General features: G+C 34.1%; 1 protein-coding gene across 2 annotated transcripts in view; it reads right to left on the minus strand.

The window, feature by feature from the left end:
* The window catches only part of fry (microtubule binding protein furry), a 192,596-nt gene that overhangs the window by 13,826 nt on the left and 160,611 nt on the right, over positions 1 to 18,159 (minus strand). Inside the window, exons 33-39 of one of the 2 annotated variants that reach the window (XM_072534500.1) lie at positions 15,782 to 15,856; positions 15,548 to 15,727; positions 14,411 to 14,542; positions 10,471 to 10,652; positions 7,848 to 8,043; positions 4,249 to 4,521; positions 2,632 to 2,820 (exon numbers count right to left, since the gene is read on the minus strand). In XM_072534500.1, coding sequence (XP_072390601.1) covers positions 2,632 to 2,820; positions 4,249 to 4,521; positions 7,848 to 8,043; positions 10,471 to 10,652; positions 14,411 to 14,542; positions 15,548 to 15,727; positions 15,782 to 15,856 — 1,227 coding nt within the window. Of the gene's footprint in view, positions 1 to 2,631; positions 2,821 to 4,248; positions 4,522 to 7,847; positions 8,044 to 10,470; positions 10,653 to 14,383; positions 14,543 to 15,547; positions 15,728 to 15,781; positions 15,857 to 18,159 lie in introns of both variants that reach the window. The other variant, XM_072534498.1, reaches the window with a different exon arrangement.

Below are 18,159 nucleotides of genomic sequence, written 5' to 3' on the forward strand. Positions count from 1 at the left end.
AAAATATAGTACGTACAATAAGAACATTAAAAAATTAATAAACTCGATGTTGGAACACAGCTTTTAACGTAAATAATATGAAAAGGAATTAAACAAAAAGTCATCTCGACTACACTAAATTTAAAAAATAAAATATTTGTTAATTCTAATACATAATAACAAACATCGTCATAATCCGAATATCGGAGAATTCCCCTAAACAAAAGAGGTTTAGTCGATACTATTTCATTTATTTGTTTTGTAGTTAGTAATTAAAAGTGTTTTATAACTGCAAATAGTGTAGACGTCATCATTAAATATGAATGTTTAGAAGAGGGTAGAAGCCGAACAACTGTGCAACATAATAAAAAAATGGAAACAAGAAACCAGCGTCGCAAATAAATTTTAAGCTAGAAATACGAAAACGTTAAGTATAAGAGAAGAACGATTTATTTTTAATAAAAATAAAAAATGGTTCAAGAACTGCGTACTATTGAAGTACAAAAGTGCTGTAACAAGATAAAACATACAACGGACATTACGAAAGAATAACTTTCATAGTAGAATAGCTAGTAAATACCTAATCTTACGACAGCCAAAATAACGCAAAAATTAACAGAATTTACCAAGAACCATCTTGCAAAAGATTTTCCTTCTTCAAACATGTACTCTTTCTTGACGAAAGCAAATTTTATCATAATAGATTGAAAACAAATTTAAATAAAAGCGTTGAGAAGTTAGGTATTGTAGATACTTTTGTCTTCTACAATGATAACGATTCAAAGCTTCCGCACAAATTGTTAAATAATGGCTATTATGTACCTGACCGAAGGTAATTCAAACACCGAGATAATCAGCTGACTTAAATGCAATTAGTAATTTGATTCTGTAATTTAGTTTTCCTTATTGAGTTCAGATCCGTAAACATGATATTCACAATAAAGAAGATCTTAAAACTTCTCTTCTAGAAAAATGGAGTAAAAAATTAGTGAAATCAATTCCAACCGAGCTCAAAGGAGGTATTATCTCCCAAGTACTAACAAGACGTTTATAAAAATTTTACCTACTGTTAAATTATGGTAATGAAGTGGAGATTGGCGATTTTTATTGTGAGCATTAGTATTAACAAATACCCACACTAATTTTTTAAAATTTCTTTAGTTGGAAGACTTTTGTTTAATTTATTTTCATATTATTTATGTTAAAAGTTGTGTTGCAACATTGAGTTTATTAATTTTAAATGTAGATATTTTTCGCAATAAACATATTTTAAACGAATGATCATATTTACTGTGAGCCACTGTATAAATTGTACCGTTGATTAAAATACGATTGTACTACAAAGGCATACTAATTAACTAAACATAAAAGAAGTAGAAAACTAATTATATTTTTGGAAAAATGTTTACACTGTTAATGTTAAAATGATTGGGATTGTTGGCCGCGTTTATTAATTTTTTGGGAAAAAATAACTCACCTTCTTTATTTTCCTGTAACTCGTTAGCAAGTTCCAATAAAATCCTCCCTCTTGTTCGAGGTACCTTGGCCATAACATCATTGTTTGATTTACTGAAGACAATAATGTAATAATAATTGAAATTATAGTCTAAATTAAAATTAGATATTTTTAAACTTACCTTTTTAATCCTGGCAGTTCTGACATATTTATAAAAGTCAGAATAGATCATGTATACCACAACCACATATATTTATACACAAAGCAAAACGAATTTCTAAAATAGGTAAACTGTATAATGTGTATAATCGTACTATACTGAGAAATGAGACAGAGTACGACCAGCTTGTTAATCGCCGAAAAAAAGTCATAGAACTCGGGAAACCACCGGAGGAAAGCGATTACGCATTAATAATCTTTATCAATACCAATACTATTAAAAAATATCACAGAAGGTAAAATACAACAAAAACAGAACAGAAACCTAACAACTGTACAGTACATAATAAAAAGACTAAATGAAAAAGGGCAAATAAATTTCAATCTAGAAATACGAAAAAGTATAAGTATAAGAAGTATGAATCATATTTCGCGATCACTATAATAACACGATAAATTTGGCAACATCTACGGAGGTGGAACCGCACTTGCAACATCATATAAAATATGCAAATGAGTCCATAGAGTACGTTCACTGTATGGAGGCAAACAAGAACTACACAAATAAAATAATTGTATAAAATTAGGTTAATAAATAATTACCCCTCTTTCTTTGCCTTTATAATATACATCAAAATAAGGTTAATGATGCATTATATGTGCACACACTACCTCTAGTTTTGGTGGAGCGAGGGACGTCTGTTGTATATACGGAGGCAAGAAGGATACAAATGCACATATATATATATATATATATATATATATATATATATATATATATATATATATATATATATATATATATATATATATATATATATGTAGCGAAATGTTTTTTATATGTTTCTTAATTGTTATAGCTGTTACGTAAGGATATAAAATTAAAATGTGAACGGATTAAATAATAAAAACTACTTAAGATTCTGAGTATTGACTCATTTCCCATATATTGGCAATACATAACAGTTGCTACATGATCTACTACACGAACCGTTTGATTTAAAATTCATTATAGAAATACTGCAAAATGTACTTACATCAGCTGATTTCAGACTACTGTGTAAAATTGAAACCATTTTGTTGCCGGCTTCTATTAGCAACAGCAGTTGAAAGTAGAGTTTGTAAAGCGCTTTTCCTAAATCTAACAAATACTGTTCGTTATGAAAGTCAGATTGTTGGCCACTCAGTCTTTCCAATTTTAACGTTGTCTTGACAGCATCGCAGAACTAAAAATAAAATAGATTATTGGTTAAAATCCACAAAAATTATTTTAACAATACAGATAATGTAAAATTTCGCAGCTTGTTTGATTTAATTTAAAATTTTATTCATACCAAGGCTGTTCGTATCTAGGCTGTTGGACACATGAAACCTTAGACCAAGAACAAGAGGTGAAATGTAGAATAGAACAGGCAAGAAACACCTTCTTAAAGATGCGACAGTTACTCACTACCCGTAATCTTGATTTGTCATTACGATACCGCATGATAAAGTGTTATGTATATAGTGTACTATTACACGGCGTGGAAGCTTGGACGTTAACAGTCAGCTCGTTACGACGTTTAGAGAGCTTTGAGATGTGGGTATTTCGTCGTATGCTGAAAATTCCATGGACCGACCGCGTTAGAAATGAAGAAGTTTTAAGGCGTATGAATAGAGAACGTGAACTCACAGAAATTGTCAAGAAGCGTAAAACGTCTTATCTTGGACACATATTTAGACACGACAGGTATAACTTCCTTCAGCTTATTATAGAAGGGAAAATAGAAGGCAGACGAGGCCCGGGTAGACGACAAATGACCTGGCTGCGCAACATCAAAGATTGGACAGGATTAGACTTTCAAAGTTTAATAAGGAAAGCCCAATATAGGGAAGACTTTGCAGAGATCATCGCCAACTTTCGCTAAGAAGACGGCACCTAAAGAAGAAGATTTATACCAAATTTGCGTTGAATTTTTTGAACGTGGTGCGGCACCAATCGATACGTGCCTTATGGGCAGTAGTCAAATTATAAGGAGTCCAACGACTACAAATCTCACTGCCAAATCCACATGCAAAATCGTTTGTATTTGATATGATGCATATTTTTTCAATCTGTCAATGTTGTTTACCATAAGAAATGTCAAAATTAACGAAAATCATAGTTACAAAGCCGAGTAAGTTCCGCTAGATGGCTCTGTGCAAACATTTTAGTGTAGGCCTCTTACTTGACTTAAAGATGCACAATTATTTCACTTATATTTAATCACATTTTCTAGTAGTAGTAGTTTAGAGGACGTGAAACAAAAATTGATTCAGCTACTCAATAGCCTGTCGAAAGATAACCTGTAGCACCATTTCGTATAGTGGAAGGTTCGTTTGGATAGGTGTAGGGATGATGAAGGAGAGTACATTAAAGAAGAAAAATGAAAAATGATAAAAAATTGCTAAATAAAAATAATATCTTAACAACAATCTGAAAACTTAATTACTTGACCTATATTTAAATTTATATTTACATATAAGAAATTTTATATTCTTTAAACCATGTCAGTCTTATTCACTTAATTAATGCATTTAATTAGAAATAATCTTGACATTATATGGTTTGTCTGTATCTGAATATTTTATATGTTATTTGAAAAGAAAACAAAAAATAAATAAATAATGCTTACCATACTGGCTTGCTCTTTCTTATCACAGAACGTTTCAAGATGTTCCTGTACCTCCAACATACCATACTTCAAAGTTTCAATAAATCGCGAATTGTTTATCGCTACCGTATTAAACCAGATCAAGTTTGGTACCATAACTCTATATTTGACTATATCTACCATGGAGAGTAACCTGGAACTAATTAATCGGATGGTGGGAAGACCACTCATTGCTGACTGGGACATGTACGAACAAGATTCTTTGGTTATTTCTATCGCTGAGATACATATATCCTAGAATATATAACACATATTAGTTTTAAAGCGATACTATATGGAATCGTCACGAAAAAATACTATATGGAATCGTGACATCTTCGTATTGACTAATTTGAGATCAAAGAATTAGACATGTGTAGTTTACCCTTACGTTTCTAAGGACATTTTCTCATATTTTTAAGTAATAAAATGAAATAGATAAACTAATATAACGTTCCTAATCTAAACTAAATAAAGCTCGCGTAAGAAATATATAAGGAGTACTTCTTTTGAATTACTCATTAGCGACTCTTTTCAATATAAAATATAAACTCTATACGGTAGGATATCTTAGTATGTATTATATTGTTATTATATCTTATTATGTTACTTTAGTTACCAAGTAGAATTACCAAAGAAGTCCATAAACTTTTAGGCATTACTGAACTCGACATGGCAGTATACGAAGTTACTACACTTATCCAAGAAGCTGCCTGGCATGCCACTCCAGAATGTGAAGCTATAGAGACTAAAAAAAAACTGTCCCATCAATATTAGAAACCAAATGAAGGAGAAGAGGCGACTAAGGAAGATATGGTAAAATACAAGGCAGCAGCAAGATAAAATAAACTACAATAGAGCCACAAGACTGCGAAAAAATATAAAATTACAACACAAAAACTTCTACGTTGAAAATTATCTGCTAAATTATCTGAATGTGAAGCTATAGAGAATAAAAAAAAACTGTCCCATCAATATTAGAAACCAAATGAAGGACAAGAGGCGACTAAGGAAGATATGGTAAAATACAAGGCAGCAGCAAGATAAAATAAACTACAATAGAGCCACAAGACTGCTAAAAAATATAAAATTACAACACAAAAACTTCTACGTTGAAAATTATCTGCTAAATTTAACATTAACAGCAGATACCGATTATTTATTTTGGAAGACCTCTAGGAAATTAACACAAACCAGTAAACACATCCCACCATTAAGAAACCCAGACGGCTCATGGACGAGAACAGATCAGAGACACTTGCAAAATATCTTCACGAAGTTTTTCAACCTCGACCCTCTGTTAATGCTGAAGAAGATGAAGCTATTTACGAAAGTCTAACAACAATCCAATAGCCAGGTGAGCAAATTAAACCAGTTACAAAAAGAGAAGTAAAAAAAAGCTCTAGGTTATGACCTTATAACAGGAACTATCTTATAAGAGTTACCAGAAAAAGGAATAGTTATGATAACACAAGTTTTAAATGCCTCACTAAGGCTCAAAATTGTACCAACTCAATAGAAAATTGCTGATATTATAATGATCCATAAACCTGGTAAATCGCCTCACGAATTATCATAATATTATTTTCTTACCGGCAATTGCTAAACTATTTGAGAAGCTAATAGCGACAAGACTTATGAAGATAATAACTGATAATAATCTTTTCTCAGATCATCAGTTTGGTTTCAGAGAGAAGCATTTAACAATAGAACAAGTACATATAGTCGTTGATATAGTGAATAAAACTTATGGGATCCAGCTATCGGGTACAGCAGTAAAATCAAACTTATCCGTAATGGAAAGATTTCAATCTAAAGTGTTACGCTCTGTAACAGACGTCCCATGGTTCGTGTCAAACAAAGATATTTATTGTGATCTAGAAATATCAAGGATCAGTGAAGTGATAGTTCAGTGGAGTGCTCGGTACCTGAAATGTCTAGAAACCATCCAAATGCCCTGGCAATAAACTTGCTTGGTAACAGTCAACAAACTCAAAGAGTAAAATGTAAAAAACCATTAGACCTGATTTATAAATAAGTGTTCTAATTCACCGCAATTGTGTATATATTTTAGATATAATATATGTATTGTTTGTAAATGTGAAATGTATGTATATAGCATATTATAGGAATATCATGTATGTTCCATACCAGAGGTCCAGTCATTGGACTGACCTCTCAAAGTCAATTTATATTACGAACCGCAAAGACGCTTATTATTAGAATGTACTAATGAACTAACGAACTACCGTGCCAGTCTCAGCTTGCATAAAGGAGAGACTCTGAACTAAGTAGGAGTCCTTCAGTACTCTGCGCAAGACAGACTGCTACTAATGAACTAACGAACTACCGTGCCAGTCTCAGCTTGCATAAAGGAGAGACTCTGAACTAAGTAGGAGTCCTTCAGTACTCTGCGCAAGACAGACTGCTACTAATGAACTAACGAACTACCGTGCCGGTCTCAGTTTGCATAAAGGAGGGACTCTGAACTAAGTAGGGGTCCTTCAGTACTCTGCGCAAGACAGACTGGGCGGGGGAGTCCTCCACCCCGACACGGCGCGTCTCAATGGTAAATAGGGAAGTTCCTGTAGATATGCAGGACAGGTACGAATAAGGATTAGCCAAATAAGTACCCGCGGATCAACTGTGGACATGACACAGGTCAGCAGCTGTGTCATTAGTGGCCCGTGGCTGAGGAATACAATTCCTCACAGGTTCGGTACCACAAAGTCGCAGGCGGCAATCAAGTTGATTTAACCGGCTGTGATACTGCGAACACTCACCAACAAGTCTGGCAGGCGTGGTGTTTTAAATGCCAATATACCCCTCAAAACCGCGATGTCAGATTTTAAAACAAATACAGATTTAATTATTATTTAAATGGGAATAAGCCACAATTAAAGGTTAAAGTACGTTTATTGACGTTTCAATTTCCACTTCGGAAATCGTTCTCAAAATGTCCGAAGTGGAAATTGAAACGTCAATAAACGTATTTTAACCTTTAATTGTGGCTTATTCCCATTTAAATAGTAATTAATTTAAAATGCCACAAGAAAATAGCTTCAGAAAAATACAGATTTACCCCAGGTGAGTAGGATGCGCCCAAAAATCCCATAACTCTTTACGTTAGTACATACAATGCCAGAAGTCTACTGTCCGAGGAGAGATTCACAAGTATGGAAACTGAAATGAATAAAATTAAATGGGATGTCAATATAGGATGGGTATCAAAGAAGATGGAAAGAGAGGTGAAACTTTGAAAACACTGAAATCAGGGCCTATCCGGTTCACAGATGACATTCTCCTAATCACAGATAATTAAGGAGAAGCCACCTATATGTTAAATTAATTGGACTTTGCATGTTAGAAGGTGGGCCTCAGAATGAACTTGACCAAAACTAAGTTTACCACAAATATGGTCTCCAATAACCATTTACCTATTCAAGAAGCCTAAAGAATATATGCGGATTTATCCACCGCGTTAAATGGATTAAAAGAACTCAAGGAACATTGAGCGACCTATAATCTACCAAGAGTCATCGGTCCATATAAATTCTAAAAAGTACCTCAAGATAACTTACCGTAACAAGTTTCTGAAACTGATGGAAAAACTGTAAGGTGTTTGCTGAAGTCTGTAACATATTCGCTTGGATATATGAACTCCAATTTTCTAACATATCACTCTTCGAAATTATCGGCCTCATGTTCATTAGAGTGGATAAATTTGGCGATGCATTGCAAGGAGTCACTTCGCCTAGATCTCCCGCACTGGATCCACTAAAATATTAACGTATAATAAGCAAGTAAGAAATAATTATGAATATTGTATTGCCAATAATAGTTACATGTTATTTTAAGTATAAATTTATAACCAACATATCACCAGATGGAAAGGAAGGGCCTGAAAAAGTACGGCCACTTATCCATTCCCACGGCGCCTTACAGAGGGACTTAGATCAGTCAATTCGAAGTGCCCCCTGCGTAGATTCCATCTTTCGTGGATTATCGGTATTTCCAATATGGGGAATGAAATGAAAACACTTTTTAAAGAGTGGAGACAATCCAGCCACAGAGTCTCAGTTCGAAGAACCGGAGCAGAGCTCCGACAACAGACTCCCGGGGTACAGGAGACCCTATATGAGAGCCGAGACCAGACTGATCGAGTTGAAAATGTCGCATATTTATATATTTCTATATGACATTTTCGGATTACTCGACCAATAGAAAAAATCGAAGATGTTTTAAGGCGGGACGATGCGCATCGGGGTGCGTATTAGTCCACGACTAAAGCCCCCGGTGACAATGAATATAGTGGCTTCGTCTGCAAAATCGATGAATATTTTTTGGAGGAATTTAAGTCAGTTCAGTTACACCTAAAAAATCATGAAATAACATTTTATGTTATTTCAACTGGTTAATGTTTTTTCGACGAGCAAATGATGGATTCGGTTTATGATTTTCCCATCTAACGATCTCCACATTCCTTGGTATATTCGTTTATGTTGGAAGTAAGTGCTCATAGCGATTATATTGCTTGGTGTTTCGAAATCTTAGGATTAGGAAATGACCGTTTTTATTCGTTACTTCATGCAGACTGTATTTTCCTATGGTGGCTACATATATTTCTTCTTTTCCTATATTTATATTAGCGTCGCCGAGCACTATTTTCACATCGTATTTGGGAATATTTTCGAATACTGTATCTATTTGCCTTCTTTTGTTACTATGCTGTTCTCTTCAAGCGATGCTTGAAAAAACGTACTCGAACATTAATAAAGGGAACTTTACTGAATTACAAAAGAGTTTCATTTGGAATCCAACTATAACATTTTTCAAAGTAAAAACGTTTCATGTCACAATTTATATAAAGTGACGTTAGTTATATTTAAAATTTCCAGAACGTCAATCTTCGAGTTCAAATTTTCCTAACACAGATAATAATACGAAACCCATACGGAACTGCTCGATCTTTCATAGGCGTCAACATGGTATAATAATCAGAAAAATGTAATCAAGTAATCATCATTATTCGCTCCGTGCGTGACCATGGTAGGGGTACCTTGAAACGATACCAGCGTGCGTAGCGGCGAAATATGACAAAATTGGAATCATGGAATCTTTTTACGCATAAATTTTATCAAAAATGTGTGCAAATACATGTTGCTTATTTAATTGTGCTAATAATAACAAAAATAGTAAGTGTAGTTTTTATAGGTTCCCAAAGATTGCATATAAATTAGAGAAAAGAAAAAGATGGATCCGTGCTATTAATATGAAAAAGTAAATATCACATAATCTCATTTTTATGCAATTGAAATAGGAAATATTTAAATAATTTACCTTAAATGATATTTTATAAGGCTTCAAGCTAACTGCAGAGTGCCTGATGACTTTAGCTTTTATATCATACCTTTTACTATTACTGTTTTTAATTATATCCTCTTTCACGTGAAAAACTTGATTTGCCAGTACTGGATTTTTCCCTTTCTTTTCCGTCTGGGGTTAAAAAAATATATTATGATGAATTTTGAGAAACCCAGTTTTTAATACTATATTTATTTTGTACATAAACTGAAAAAATATAATTAAAAAGTTAATTATTAATAATTGTTAATTTCGCCTGTATTTAACAATGTCAAACATATGTCATATGTTTAACCTGAAAATTGGTAGGTCCAAAACAGTCAGATGAAGGCGGTAGGTGTCGTGTCAGTCACGCACGGAGCCAATATTAGGAATTTTAGAATTATATTGATTAAATAACCAAAAACATTTTTTATTATTAATAATATCAATTTTATAAAATTAGACTGTTTAAGTCTAGTATTCCACAAAATTATTATTTGATAACACAATATTAGATTGTATGTGTATGAAACGCTTAAAAAATGTTTATACTTGTTGAATTTACATGTTTATGTTCTTGTTTTTTTTTGTGGATTGGAAAAATAAAAAGTATTTTTTCTTGTAATTTTTCTTTTTTTCTTGGAGCGCCACAAGCTTTTATATGAAGTTTCACTGGCATCACACCAAAAAAATCATATATAAAAACTTATATATAGTCACATCATTTTAACTGAAAAAAGTGGCCTCATTTGGCGTGGCGCCCTATGAAATTTCTTAAAAATGATACGTGGCAGGCAATGTGTTAAACAAGGTTTTGCTACAGTAGAAGGTTAAAGAATTGAGTAAAGTCGAACTCACCTTGTATCTGATCTAGCACTGGATTGTACTTGCGAATTGTTCTCCCTTAGGGCAAGAGATGACGGAGGAAACATTGCGCTGCTTTCCATGATGCTATTATCAAATTCCGGAGCAATGGCTATTTCGTCCAACGGAGATTCGGAACCGACCTCATCGTCTGAAGATTCTTCGGTTAGCAACCGCTAAAATGTACAATACAATAAATAATAAATATAATCTGTTGAAAAAAGTAAATCAAGCTGAAGTTTTAGCAATAATACAAAGGCAAATGTAGTAGCTGTAGCAAAGTAGTACAAAATTTTTTAACCATATACAGTCCATCTAATTGACATACCGTTGCACGTCATCGACGTCATAGCCCGTGACGTCACATGATACCAACACGAAATATTTAGGCGGTAGGTGTGTTCTTTTTTAGAATCACTTTGCCGAGTACACTGGCATTAAAGCCACTAGACATATTTTATTATATACGCGTAGAACTAATATTTAAAGATTTCTATTAATGTTAACTTAAAGAAATAGACAACAATATGTTTCATTTAGTTTGTATAAATGCATTATAAAGCGTTTTTATGAAGAACATTTGTTCGGAACACACTGTAACTGTAATCGAACGAAGGTGAAATTTTGGCATAAATTGGTAACACTTATTTGATAGTTGCGGTGTTGACATTTTAGTTTTGTTTTTATTATTTACTATTAATTAAACTATGTTGTTTTTTAAACAAGCGGCTCAAACTGTTTTTAACAAGATTATTTTTTAACTCTTGTTTTGTTTCTATTTATTTACATTAAATATTAATTTATTTTGTTGTATACTGTTGTTGTACACTTTTGCAATAATTATGTGACCTATTTGATTTAAAATGGATTCAGGAATTTTTTATACTTTGGCAACTATGTCAACTTCGATCTCTGACGTAGATAATGACGTGCAACGGTTTGTAAATTAGATGGACTGTATTTAGTACATAACCATATTTGATAATTATAATAGGAAAGACGTGAAAATAATAACAAACCTTTGTTTCAGCACCAATTCAACTCATATAAGATAATTATCTCAAAAAACCCAAGCTCCAAGCCCAAACCTCATTTATATCAGACCATCATTTCAGAAGACTCGCATCACCCCTTAAACAACATTATCGTTAAATCCTACACCACACGACCAAATCAAATCATAAACTCCAGCCCTAAACTCCACTGGTATCAGACTCTCCTCTACTAAAATCCACATCACACGACCAAAAAAAATCATTCCCTCCAGGAACATCATCCACTAACTCCCATGAACATCCATGAACGTATATGAAGTTTCATTTCAATCTGTCAATTCACAATTCATTTTTTGTTTTTAAGCCATTTAGTATCGACATGTCACAGTACTTTTTACAATAAAAAAAATCAAGTATTGTGCAATGATTGAATTTTTATTTTTGGAAGGTTTAAAAGCAAAGGAAATTTATGAACGAATGTTGAAAGTGTATAAGGACTCTTCGCCTTCAATTAGTACAGTAAAAAGATGGGTTGCTGAATTTAAACGTGGTCGTTTTAGAGATTTAGTAGAAGCCCTAGGTATCTCATTGGACAGTGTGAGCAATATTTTGACTGGAGTATTGGGTTACAGAAAGCTGTGTTCACAATGGGTACCGCATTCGATAACAATGGAACAAAAACACATTCAAATGCGACTTTCTCAGCCACATTTAGAGCATTTTCGAAAGGATAAAGTGGATTGGGTGAATCGATTATTCATCACTATGGATGAGAATTGGGTCTATCACCATGATCCTAAATCAAAACAAGAGGCTAAAGAGTGGTGTGAACCTGGTTCTTCGACACCGAAACGAGTTCGTGTCAAGAAATCGGCCAAGAAGGTGTTATTATCAGTTTTTTGAGTTACGAAAGAAATTTTGTATGTGGATTACTTGCAAACTGGTAAAACAATAAATTTTGAATATTGTTCTAAGTATTTAGACCAGCTGAAGAAAAAATTCGTGAAAAAAGACCCGGTAAAATTCGAATTGTTGGAGCATCCACCGTATTCACCAGATTTGGCTCCTAGCGACTTCCATCTGTTTCAATACACAAAAAAATTCATGTGAGAAAAGCTTTTTTCATCAAATGATGAGGTCTTAATTCTCACTTCAGGAATTGAACTCATAAACTATAATCTCGTTGGAACAAGTGTATTGAATGTTTTTGAAATCACGGTAAATTCTGAGCGATGCAGAAACTTGATTAAAACTTTTTTACCTATTATGGAAAGAGATTCCAAATTTCACAGAAGCACATGCTTTCAGTAAGATGCTCATACTGTAAGGAAATCATTGAATGTTACATACGCACTTTTCTCCCAAAAATTGATATCGAGGTTTGGATATATAATTTAGCCCCTATATGACCCATAAATAATAAAATCAAAACTTTATTAGAACAAATCTCGAAACATAAACAACTGAATGATAATATTCGGCGCGAAGTTTAGCTTCTTCTTCTTCTTAAGGTGCCGTGCATTTCTGCGTAGGCGTCCACCGTACATCGTCTTGTCAGGTGAGATGTTAAATAGTCAGGATTAAGTAACTCCGTTTTTAGCAGCATTGCGAAGCATTTCATAACTGTGGATTCCCGTCCATTGTCGAATATTGCGCAGCCATGACATTTTTTTACGTCCCAGACCTCTCCTACCCTCTATCTTCCCTTCGAGTATCAGTTGCTGAAAAGTATATCTTTCTCCTCGTAATATGTGTCCCAAGTATGCAGTCTTCTTACTTTTTACATAACTAAAAAGTTCCCTATTCTGTAAGCCCGCTCTTCTGAGTACTTCCTCATTTCTGACCCTGTCCGTCCATGACATTCTAAGCATTCGACGCTGGCACCACATTTCAAACAGTTCAAGTTTGTTAATGGAACTGGCCTTTAACGTCCATGCTTCCATTCCGTACAAGAGAACAGGCCACACGTAACACTTAAGCATCTTGTATCGGAGGTTGAAGTCCAATTTGCAATCAGTCAGAAACTTACGAAGCCTCAAAAAAGCATTTCTGGCTTGTTCAACTCTGCTCTTTATTTCATTCTCGGGGTCCCAACCCTCGTTCAGCAAACAACCCAAGTATTTAAATTGCCTGACCTGTTCGATTTCTTCTCCAGAGACATATATCTTTGCGTTGGGGTAATCATTTCTACTTATAATCATTGTTTCTGTCTTCTTGATATTTATTTTCAAACCCCGAGCTTCACTTGCAAGAGTTAGATCATTTAAAAGGCATTGAAGATCTTCGATGTTATCTGCCACTATGGCTGTATCATCGGCATACCTGATGTTATTAATAAATATGCCGTTAACTTTAATACCCTTATTAGAGTCTGCCACTGCTTCTGCGAAGGCTTTTTCTACGTATAAATTGAACAGCATTGGAGACAGTATACAACCTTGCCTTACTCCTTTTTTAATGCAGAAATCTTCTGTTTCGTTGAAATTTTGAAGACGTACTGTTGCTGTCTATTTCCAATTTGAAGTTTAGCTAATTTGAATATTTTCCGCAACTCTCCACAAATCAAATTTAGAACTTAAAACCTACGGACCAGTGTCCTAAACAATCTTTCAATTAATATTTTCATTGGCAAGAAAGAATAAGCATTGCTAAATATCTTCCTAGAACCACTTTATGCTCTTAATTCATATTTAGTGCTCATTTTTTACAATACTCAAATTATATGACATGGGAGAACTATAACATTTGCCTTTTAGCTTTTTGCCTAGTTATTTTTTTTATAAAATAACTAAAAATATGTCATAACACTGCACAAACACAGATTGAATAAAAAAAGGTTAGTATCTACCGTTTTCAACTCTACTTTCTTTTAGTAACAGGCTACAGGCAATAACATTGAAACATGAACTCACATTATGGTCAAAAGGACAGACGTGTACCTTTCTTACTGTTAGTACGGGTGTTTTTTCGCTAACGCTATCTTCTAACTGTTTTAGATTGGTTTGGTCATCTTCTCCTTGGCTTAGAGGTCTCCTTCTAACGCCCCAGTTGAAATTGTCGGTACTTTCCCCCTAAAAAATACAATTTATTATTTAATAATGCTAAAACGGTTGAAACATAACAAATATGTTTTTTAATGTATACAGTGAAATCATATTTCAGTGATGATAAGTTCTCATAGATAATAATAAATAGTTGTCAATATATTTTGCATAGATAATCAAGAAGACAATAAAGGGGAGTGTTTTTTCAGTCGCTACTTAAGTGGTCAAGGTGTTAAATAAAGCCATCAACCAGAGAATCAATTTTACTAGTGATCGGTTTCTAAGAGAATCGAAAAAATCCACTTGGGCACTAAGTCACACACGCAGAAAGAAAGAGAGAGAGAGAGAGAGAGAGAGAGAGAGAAAGAGAGAGAGAGAGAGCAAGGGAGAGGGAGAGCTAGTTATAGCAATTGCGTACAAATAAACTGTGTGGATGATGAGTTTAAGATTTATCTATTATTACACTAATACATGTAGTAATTTTACTATATTTATATAAAGTATGTCATAGAATTGTCAATAAATTTTAGAACAGACTAGAGAAATCTTAGTATGTTTGAAAATATAGTTATATGTAAAAAAACCAACAATTGTTGAAATCAGAAACTGATAATTATTATCAGATGAATTGTTAAAAGCAGAGATGATGACGAATTATTTGAGCAGTTCCAAAATTCCCAACAACTGAAATAATGCAGATTGTCTTAACGTTAATAAGAATTGAGAGTAAAATATTATTGTATGTAGCTAGTATAAGCAGAAATAAGTAAAAAAAAAACGATATTTAGAAACTTGATTACAGAAAATGGAGATCATGCTGAGGAAATTAGATGTAGAATGAATACACTTTCTCAGCGAAGCAGAATAAAAAACAAGGGCAGTAGAGAGAAACAGAAGTTCAGGATATTCTATGGTGGATGACAGCACGATATCTCAATTAAAGAGTCTATAAATTCGGCATTCAAATCTTTAATTTAGAATCTAAAATATGTACTTAAAAATAATAACAATAGTGAAGTATATTTCTAGTACCTCTATACTCTCGCTTTCATATTCCAAGAAGTCGAAATCTTTGAAAACTCCAAATTCGGTAGCAGCGTCATCTCTTCTGGACCCGCCACTCATATCATTATTGCCAGCAGAAACTTCTTCGGTACTAGAGGCCATACTGGACTGCCTTTCAATAATATCCGAAGTTTGACTAAATATAACCTAAAAAATTTATTGTACATAAAAATAAATAAAAACAAAATATGCAGGTCTTACAGATGGACTCTTTGGCAGGCCGACACGTTGGCCGCAAGTTGTTAATAGGTTCACAAGGCATTCTCGAACTCTTCCCTGCAATACAATTAAACGAATAATTAAAAAAATCAAACAAAACTAAAAGGTTCGAGAAAAAAAAATTATTAAACATAAATAAGCAGTCAATTCTTGTGTTTATGTAATCTTGTAAAAAATTTTCTATTATTTTATAGATAGTGGTTGACTCTTTTTGGTGTTAACACGGATATAGGAGTTATTTTTTTTTGTATTATATACGTAGTTATACGTTAGACGTCCTTTGCATACCTTAATATAAAAAAGCAATACTGATTATGCTTTATGGATCATGAGCCAAAACGTCGCCAAAACGCATAAGTCGAGAGATTTTGGAGATGGATGCAAGTTTGAAGTCAAAATAGAAATGGAGTAGGTAATATTTTAAACAACGAGTGAAAGGAACATCTTGTAAAGATAACAAGAAGAAGTGATAGAATGGTGAGTGTCCAACTGAACACAGGTAATATAAATGTCAACATCATATGTGCCTACGAACAGGAAAAGGAAGAATTTTGGAGTGCCCTTGATTGCGAGATGCTCGAAATTTCTGAAGACGAAAAGTGTTTTATTGGAGGTGATTTGCATGGACATATTGGTATAGAAAGAGCGGGAATAGAAAGGAAAGGAAAGGAAATAATGTGATTGACTTTGCAGTGGCATGTGCAATGTGATTTGGCTGTCATTAATACGGTTTTTTATAAAGACTGAAGACCAGTATGCTACCTGTAGTCCGGGGAAGGGAAAGTCATGTAGATTAACATTATAGGTTACCAATTGTACAGTGATAAAGGGTGAGTGTGTAGCTAGTCAACACCGACCGGTGATAGTGGATACGGAAATAAAGGTGAGGCGAACAAGAAAGCAAGTAGGACACCAGAAAGTAAAGTGGTGGGAATTAAAGAATATGGATTTGGCAAGAGTCTTTAAGAGTAGAGTGCTGGAAGGGCTTGAGGAAAAAGATACGGTAAATGACTGGTGGGAAGCCAACAGTAAGTTGTGGTGCGAGTGGGAGAAGAAGTGCTAAGAAAAACATCTGGTAAAAGTCCTTCTAGAGAAAAAGAAACTTGGTGGTGGAATGATGAACTACAGCGGAAGGTTAGAGAGAAGAAAGAGGCTAGAAAAAGGTATGACAGGTCTAAAAGAGAGGAAGATAAGGATATATACAAGTTATATAATATAAATATCGTCTGCATAGCCATATAAAGAGTTGGAAACATGTGAGTGTATGAAAAGGTTATACAGCATTGCTAAAGCAAGGGACAAGTCATCAAAGGACTTGACCCACGTGCGGCAGATTAAGAAAGCGGATGGAAGAGTGTTAAGAACCGATGTTGAAATAAAGCAAATAGCAAACTTTAGAACGTTGCTAAATGAAGAACACCAGAAGAGACAGAGGATGCTAGATCCCAAATGAGAATGTAATACCGGGGATAGCGAGAGATGAGGTTGTCGAGGCGTTAAATAGGATGAAAGGTAAGGTAATAGGACCTAATGAAATACCTGTGGAAGTTTGGAAGTCTCTAAGAGAGGAAAGCGTTAACATTTTGTGACAGATAATGAGTAGGATATATGAGGAAGAAAGGATGCCCAATGCATGGAGAGAGGGGATGATAGTATCATTTTATAAAGATAAAGGGGACATTCAGGACTACAAGAACTATAGAGGGATAAAGTTAATGTCGCACACAATGAAAATTTGAGAGAGAACTGTTGGACGAAAGTTAAGAAGAGAGATCGATAAGAGAATAGTCTGGGTTTATGCCAGGAAGGAAGACAACAGATGCTTTGTGCGCTATGAGACAGTTGGTAGAGAAATACGGTGAGAAGAAAAGAGAGCTACATTTGGTATTTATACATCTTGAGAAGGCGTACGACACAGTTGTTAGACAAGAACTGTGGAGATGTTTGAAAGAGAAACGGGTTCCTGAGAAGTATGTACAGCTCGTGAATATGTAGTATGGACTCGTACACCAAAGTAAGGATTTATGTCGGATTGACCGAAAGTTTTCCAGTGTCGTTTGGTTTGTATCAAGGCTGTTCAATGAGTCCCTACTTGTTTAATCTTGTCATGAATGTACTGACAGATACAGTAAGGGAGGAGGCTCGTTGGTCAATGCTCTTTGCTGATGATATCGTGTTGATAGATGAGAGTAAAGAAATGTTGGAGAAGTTGGAGGGTTGAAGAAGGGCTATTGAAGAGGAAGGATTTAAGGTTAGCAGGTGGAAAACGGAAAATATGTGGTTGGGAGGAAGAGGAATGGTTGGTGACAGAATTTCTTGGAGAAAAACTAGGACCAGTAGGAAAATTTAAAGACCTTGGC

Source organism: Diabrotica undecimpunctata, chromosome 6 (genome assembly GCF_040954645.1).
Source record: "Diabrotica undecimpunctata isolate CICGRU chromosome 6, icDiaUnde3, whole genome shotgun sequence".
Lineage (NCBI taxonomy): Eukaryota > Metazoa > Arthropoda > Insecta > Coleoptera > Chrysomelidae > Diabrotica > Diabrotica undecimpunctata.